We start from the raw sequence: 8,034 nt of genomic DNA, 5'->3' as shown, positions 1-8,034 counted from the left end.
TTCTCTTCTTCAATCTCTCTCTTCTCTCTTTCTCTTCTTCAATCTCTCTCTTCTCTCTTTCTCTTCTTCTTCCTTTTCTCCCTTTTCTTAACTTCTTTCTTCTCTGTCCTCTCAAGATTGTATTCCGTTCTCTTCAATCTCGTCCATAGCGCGTTCTCTCTCTCTCTCGACCGTCATCACACATTCATTCTCTCCACCTCGATGTAGTTACCTGCCATTTTTCTTCTCCTTATTCATTCATTCATGTCAATAGAAACTTCTCAGATATAGGTGCTGAACCAGCAAAGACATCCAACTCTAGCCGAAGAAGAAGAAGAACTTTTCCTTGTAGCTCTTCTCTCTTACATGAATGGTTGCTGCCTGTCATCCTTATGCTCATTCCTTCATTCTCTACGTGTATGTGTTTAGCATAGCTTGACGGTAGTGTAGATAAGTAAGAAGAAGGAAGTGCGGGCTTTATGAAGGCTCGAAGAAAGATCGAAAGAAAGAGACATAGACAGTCATGCAGTAGTACATGCATACACAGTACGTAGACTGAAGTGTAAGTATGTTGGTAGAGACAGAGATAGATCAAAGACAGATAGATATATTAAAGGTAGATAGATAGATTAAAGATAGAGAGATAGTGGCATATGTATAATAAGGTATCCATTGTAGAAGTCATGTATTAAAAGAGAGAGAGGTGGATAGAGTAATGAGCTACATGCAGCGATGACATGTAAGTTTTGTGGTGTATATACACCGAATGGAATGAACCTGTTCGATTTGACTCGTAAGACTCTTGACAGACATCTTGAACTCTCGAGGTCCTCTTCTACATAGATAAAGTCTGTACGAAACATAGATAGATAGATAGCTCGATGGTAGATACATACAAATACATAGATGAAGGCTTTCTCCATCTCGTCAACAGATTCCCGTGGGCTGTCATTCGGTCTGACTCCTCCACGTAGCCATCATATCTTGAAGAGAAAAAAGAGAAAGACCTGTTCCTTTCGCTTTTCAAAGAAAAGGAAGAAGATGCAACTACAAATACTACTACCACTACTACGAAGACACACGAGACATCTAGCGGAACGGGCAAAGTTCCGACGAAGAAAAGAAAGAAAAAGAAAGAAAGCGATATCTCCGCTTCGGGGCTTTACTTCTCAGAAATTGTCACAGTATCTACTCCTCCGCCATACATGATCATACACCTTCTGCCAATATAATATATATAGATATATATATATACATATACTAAAGATATCTACCTTCTGCCAGTGTCATAAGACTTACGTATATAAATATAGATATAGATACGGTGGATGTCATGTGTACATATACACGTACATATATATATATATATGTATATATTTATGTATATCTATAGCACTGCGTCCTTGACGGATGTTGAAGTGGAGATGATGTCTCTGTCTCTCTCTCTATATATATATATATATATGTAGATAGCTTCTCTATATATCGTCTTTCTTCTTGATAAGTAATTTCGATACCTAAGTCTAATTGTAAGTAGGACTTCTGTAGATTTCCACAGTCTTTCTGTCTGCGAAAACTTCTTCTTCTTCTTTACCCTCTCTCTTCCTTCCCTAACTGAAAGTTATGCGAGCTCACGAGAAAGATCGAGGCCACTGTGAAAGAGCCCCTAAGCTAACTAACGATGGTGCGAATTCTCTATCATTCTCGAGAGAGGGCAGACAGATGCACCTCGCTGATTGATAGGGGGCTGGGGCTGCATAGTGGAGAGAGAAAGAAAGAAAGAAAAGAACTCTCCCGAGGAGATAAGAAGATGAAGCGCTGAAAGAGAGAGAAGGGAGGAAATTGATCGAAGGATTTGTAGATGGATACAAAGGGAAGGTCGAAAGAAGGAGAAGTTTGGCAGGATGACAGTGACAAGTAAGAAGAAGAGAAGATGATAAAGGATAGTCTTTCTTTCTTTGTTTCTCTCTCTCTCTCTTCTCTCTTTCTTGTCGTAGGGAAGACGACCAGGAATGAAGAAGCGCTGTGTCATGGCAGATGGAGGATTCTGTGTATCAATGGATCTATTCTTGATAGAAGATTTGAAGAAAGAAAGACGGACTCTCTCTCTATCTTTCTCTTCTCTTCTTCATTTCCCCATTCTTTTCTTCTTTCTGAAGGTAAAGCAAGACATGTCTGATGTATCTATCCAATTACCAGGAGGAAGATATTCGATAGACCAGCCAACGCCTTTACAACGAAGAGGTAGTAGATACGAAGAAGATCTCCATAGAGAAGATCTCCTTCGTATCTACTACCTCTTCTTCTTTCACAGGGAGGCGGGGTGATGGCTACATAGTCAAGAGCTGTCGAAGAAGTCTTTTTGATCCCTTTTTTCCTTGACTTCTTGACCAAAGGGTATTATAATCCTCCTGCTCTTACCTACCTATATTCATCCTATATCCGAGCCTCGTCCTGCTAGAGGATACGACTGAAATGAAAGAGAAGTATGCTAGTAGGTGATAGAGAATTGGAGGGAGGGATCAACTGTCTAGTGATGTGTATGGCTGTCCACCCACTTTGAACAATGCTCTCACACAAGACGACCTCCTTCCTTATCTCATTATTCATCTTGTATCCTCTCCCCTGGATGGATCCATGCCACAGATCGTCCATTCATCCATCTATGATCTATCATCGCAACGCAAGCCCCTTGTCTTCTATCGCAGTACAGCTACGGCGTCAGCCATGATTCATCAGCAGTTAGACATGCATACGTAGTGTATTTCCTCTTCTTCATATGGTGAATGGAGAGACATACTTTACGGTCCCCGCGGACTCTCGGGAGCGATCAGTCATTGTGCTTTATCAGGAGAAGAGAGAGACAGAGAAACAGGGAAAGGGGTCCCTATCATTGCAAAGCTCTTACGCCCCCTTTAGTCTTGCTTCGGATACGTATGAACGGAATACGCAAGTTGTCTTCTTGACTTCGTTCTTACCTCGCTTCTTTTACTTCTTATGCGACTTGTCGAGAAAGAAGAAATCTGTTCTCTACTCATACCACGCGTGAAGAAGAAGAAATAGACGTTTTCACGCGAGGAGGGGACGGTAGAAGAAGTCTAAGAGGGGGATAGCTACAATCTACCAGGCGTGTATCTATAAGAAGAAGATGTAGTAGGATCTATCTTATAGACGTCTCTACATAGAGAGGGAGAGAATGAGAAGGTGTTCACTTCTTAGAAAGATTAAGGCTTTTACAAATTCTAATAGATGTCTTGATCGACTGCTTGACAGGATTGCAGGTGACCTGTATAATACGCACACGCCTATATCTATCTATATCTATATGAATACGTATGTCAACATAGACTAGGCTCTCATATATCTATCTATATCTATATGAATACGTATGTCAACCTAGACTAGGCTCTCTCTATCTCTACATGGGTGGAGAGATAGATTCATTTATGTTAAGAGATGGAGGAAGGTCACTCAAGTTCTTTCTTTTCTTCTGTCAGGTGACGCTGCATGCTTTAAGTCTCATCATATGAGTGTTCCTCGCCTAGTCTTTTCTCATGTCTCTGGACTGAGTGTGTGGCTAGCCAGCCAGCTAGCTAGCTAGATTCCTCTAAAACTCTTCTACAACTTCTCAGTGAGAGGAAGAAAAGACAGGAAGGGCATGCAGCCTCTCATTTATCACATTCTCAGCTGACGTCTTCTTCTTCTTTCCTCTCATTTTGACGTGTCATCGATTGAAAGCGCATGCGACACAATTGTCGTAAGCCTCCATTATCTCGTTCAAGTCTGTTCACCTGTAGACTTTCTTTGAGCTGTCGCAGGTCGACGTCTTGAAGTGCTTTTCTGTCTTTCTTGATCGCAGAGAGACTGGTCTACAAAACAGGGTGTATAGTAGAGACAACTTCTTTTCTCTCAGAACATGACCCAAACTGAGACCAAAGAGAGTCTCGCGGTCAGTGATCTCTTTCATCATAGGCAAATACACAGACATAAAGAACCCTATGCATATCTCGCACAACATACAGATATATATATATATATATATACATAAATGCTAAACTAAGGAGATCTCTTTAGGTCAATTGTAGAAGATAATTTCGATGTCTTTCACCTCATTCTCTCAATGAAGAGCAAGAGACCCTTCTTCTTTATTCTTTATTTTCTCCTGTGTCTCGTATCACCACGCCTTCATGTTCTTTCTTTCTTTCTCTCTCTTTCGTTCGACTCAGCTTCATCTTCATCTCTTCTTCTCCCCCACCCCCCCTCTTGTTCTCCCATCGCTGGTCTTTCCTTATAGGACATAGATATATACCTATACTATACAAACCTACATGGAGAGCTTCCTGTAGATCTCACACACTTCATGGATCATAAGTATATGCACCTCATCATGTCCCAAAGTTTATTTACATGCATGCGTACACGATACATATGCTTCTTCTCAACAAGCTATCTTACTACCTACCCATCTCTCGCTCGAGGAATCCTCCCTTCACATCACGTCTATATCACCTCATACGTTGATCATTTCTTTCTTTGTTTCTTTCTTACTTTGAGTGTGACTTGAACGACTCGGCTTTTTCTCCGAGGTATTCTTTAACTCCCTCGAAGGACGCCTTCATCATCTTCTGCCCTTTTCGCCAGTTCGCAGGACAAACCTGCTTCCCACCGTTCTTCTCAACCTCTTTAATCATACCACATACACGTAGAGCTTCTTCTACACTTCGGCCTAAGGGCAGATCATTCAGGGTCATGTGTCTAACGACGCCTTCTTTATCAGCTATGACTAGTCCTCGAAGAGCAACAGACTCATTTAGGAGGACATCGAACTTCTTGGAGATTGACTTATCCAAATCAGAAACAAGAGGAAAGTTCAGAGGCCCTATACCTCCTTCGGATGGAGGGGTCCGCATCCATGCTTGGTGTGTATAGACACTGTCAACAGACACTCCGAGAACCTAGATAGGAAAGGATATGGAAAGGAAAGAGAGAAAGAGAAAGGAATGTGAGTTGAGAAAGAAAAAGAAAAGACGAGAGATGTACGGAGATAGAAATCCAAACAAAGAAGGCTTAGAAGTGACGAGACCTTGAGGTGAACACCCTGCATGTAAGTGGATATATAGCAAGACGTATGTACATATATAGATATATATAGATAGATAGATATACCCCAGTAGTAGTAGTAGATATTCTCGACACATCATCCACGTGAAAGAAGACGTTCTGTTCCTTTCTCATAGCGAAGAGCCTTTGCCTCATCTCTCTCTCCAAATACAGACTCCTGTGCATAGACGCATGCATCTGGACATACGTAAGACAGATACTTCTATCTATCTCTCTATATCTATCCTGTACATCCCTATGCACCTCTTATTCCACTGTCTCCGAGACTCCCTCCACTCCTCTCTCTTACTCTCACCGTCACCTCACCCGCGAACCCGTACATCGATACACATACACATGGAGAGAAAGCCTATGGCGATAAAGGAGAAAGAAATCCTTAGAAAGGTGAGAAAGAAAAGATAGAAGGAGTGAAATATCGGATCGGGCGAGAGAGAGATGAACCTACGTGAAACCTCAGTTCCTTGAACTCTTCCACAGCTGCGTTGAAAGCGAGAAGTTCGGAAGGGCAGACGAAAGTAAAGTCGAGAGGATAGAAGAGAAGAAGAACGCCGTCACCTTTCTTGCAAAACTCCGAGAAAGTCACTTTTCCTACCTCACCTGAGGGGGATAAAGAAAGACACGTTTTCCATTGCCCACAGAGAATGTTCATCCACTGAACTACATGAGAAAGACGGAAGGTGAAGATGACGAAAAGATGGATAGTTGAAGGGACACTTCAGATATCTTGTTTTCGTGGTGTCTGTGGTGATCTTCAATATGAAGCGGCGAGAGGTTTGACCGAGATCTTATCGCATGCGCTAAAGGGGAGACACCTACCTAACACGGAGTTGAATAATGTATTCTCTATCTATCTACCTATCTCCCTATCTTTTCAACTGAACTATGCAGCATACACAAGCCCCTCCCTAACAGAAGGCTTTAGCTCTATCACCCTATTACTGTATCTCTTTCTCCGTTCTTGACCCTTCCATTTTCTTCTCTTCACACTTAGTCAGACATAGATCTTAAACTTGGAAAAGAAGCGCATGAAGAGACAAGAAAGAAAGGATGAGAGAGGGAGAGCTTGCACTCTACTTCAATGCTGTGTACATCGCGAGCTAGCTATGAGTTTTGAAGGGATAAAAAGACATCACTTTGTGGAGAGCAAAGAAAAACAGTCTCGTGTCTCTGTCTACCTTTCCCTCCTGACCATTCAATCTTCCCTTTTCTTCTTTCTCTGTGGTGAGCCTCTTACCATTAGGAAAGACAGCATCTGCAGTAAAGTCCGGGGAAGATTTCGCAACAAGGCACCGACTCGGCAAGGAAGGAGAAGAAGAAGATGAGGAGGAAGTGGAGAAATACTTGACGTTGCCAGTGGGCGAAAGGCGCTCTAGAGACGATGAACTTCTCATCCCATTGAGCAGTCTCGGTCTTCCCCCTATAGAGCAGGAAGAAGGCGTAACAAGCGAGGATGAAGAGATCCATCGGGAAGAGAAGCTTTTATGAGAAAGGAAGGTGACACTCTCTCCACCGTGTCGAGAGACAACCGGCAGAACTCGGGAGAGAGCGGATGCGAAAGGGGCGCGGGCCATTGTGGCGAGAGGGTGCTCGGAAAGGAGAGAAAAGGTTATGCAGATTAGTGCAAGATGAAGAAAGGAAGGTAGGAAAGAAAGAAAGAGTGTTGAGGAGAAGAAAGGGAACTTCAAAAAGAGAGAGGATGAAAGCGGCAAGAGGTTGATCTAAGTGGGAGATGGTCAAGGGCGGAGATGGTCCTGTTTTGCTTACACCGAGATAATGAGATGTCAAAAGAGAGAGAAAGATGTGTATGCGCTCAGAAAACACCGGAAAATAACGAAAGGTAAAAAATGAAGAAAAGAATTCTATCCAAAACGGAAGAAAGAAGACCAAGATCTTACAGCATTACACACAGTCTTGCGAGATAGCCCTTCTTCCGCCGGGTGTATGTACACCTGGATCGTGCTGCTGCTCACCACCGCCGTCTCACAGCCTGACCATGTCCGATGTCCCCCCGAGAGGAGTCCCCATCAATCACTCGCCTTTTTGTTCTCTTGCACCTTTTGGCGTGCTGTGCTACGGCTTCTGTCCCTCTTCTATTCGGGTCTGATCGGACAAGTTCTCGAAAATGCAAGCGGATCACTTTCGGGCAACGCACTATACAAGATGGTTATTCTCTACAGTCCTGGGGGTTCTCCACGTCGCTAGCACTCTGCTTCATAGAGTTCCTCTGGGAGACTTTCCTTCTCTCTGTCTCTCCGCAGTCTCATTCTCCTCCTTATCTAAGAGACCCACGCAAAAGACATGACGGCCTCCAGACCGTAGAAGGGTCTTCTCCGATGCTATCTCCAGTGACTTCGTCTGTATGGAAACTTCGCATGTCTATCATGCAGCTAGCTAGGTTGAGTAAAATATAAAGACATAGGCTAGTTATCGTCTCTACTTGCTATGAATGAGACGCGAAGGCATTCTTGCAATCGGAGAAAAGTCGCACTGAAGAGGGGTCAGCCAAGTGGGGGTGGTCGGTAATGGGTCCGTGGGAGACAGAGACACGACATAGAGAGAAGTAAATCGCTTTGGGTAGACAACATAGCGGAGATTGAATTCAGCAAAAGCAGACAGATATCAAACAATAGAAGATTTCGCGACTGTAAGATTTCACAGGGTTGGGAGACAGACGCCTTCATAGCCATCATCATGTTAGGTCAAGGAGTGGATGAATGGCTTGTCGCTGTCCTCACCGTCGATGCCCAAGGACTCTTATTTGTGTGAAGAGAAAACGACCCTTATGTCTCTCAAAAGATCCATCTTTCTTCCTGTCCTCTGCGTACAGTTCAAGCCTGTTCTCATCACGTCATCTTTCGCAACCTCTGGTACTACAGCGACGTGTAAAAGACGCTCAGAATCGTATCTTGTTCACTCAACCACACCTGCAACAAC

The 8,034-nt window shown here is 43.3% G+C and overlaps 2 protein-coding genes across 2 annotated transcripts; one reads left to right on the top strand and one right to left on the bottom strand.

Moving 5' to 3' along the window:
• Positions 1-958: 958 nt before the first annotated feature.
• CSUI_008815 (uncharacterized protein) lies at positions 959-1,194 on the top strand (the record flags this gene model as incomplete). Its single annotated transcript, XM_068068939.1, has 1 exon — positions 959-1,194. A coding segment is annotated over one exon (234 nt), but the record flags the coding sequence as incomplete, so codon positions are not given.
• An 846-nt stretch (positions 1,195-2,040) lies between these two features.
• CSUI_008814 (peroxiredoxin prx3) lies at positions 2,041-7,953 on the bottom strand. Its single transcript, XM_068068938.1, has 4 exons — positions 6,335-7,953; positions 5,546-5,697; positions 3,771-4,934; positions 2,041-2,132 (listed from the first exon to the last, which is right to left on the bottom strand). The coding sequence occupies exons 1-3, from the start codon at positions 6,669-6,671 to the stop codon at positions 4,524-4,526; spliced, it is 900 nt and encodes a 299-aa protein (XP_067919084.1). The 5' UTR covers positions 6,672-7,953; the 3' UTR covers positions 2,041-2,132; positions 3,771-4,523.
• Between the last annotated feature and the right edge of the window lie 81 nt (positions 7,954-8,034).

The sequence above is a fragment of the Cystoisospora suis genome, assembly GCF_002600585.1.
Source record: "Cystoisospora suis strain Wien I chromosome Unknown contig_5055, whole genome shotgun sequence".
NCBI classification, from domain to species: domain Eukaryota; phylum Apicomplexa; class Conoidasida; order Eucoccidiorida; family Sarcocystidae; genus Cystoisospora; species Cystoisospora suis.
This window is presented reverse-complemented; position numbering and strand designations above follow the sequence as displayed.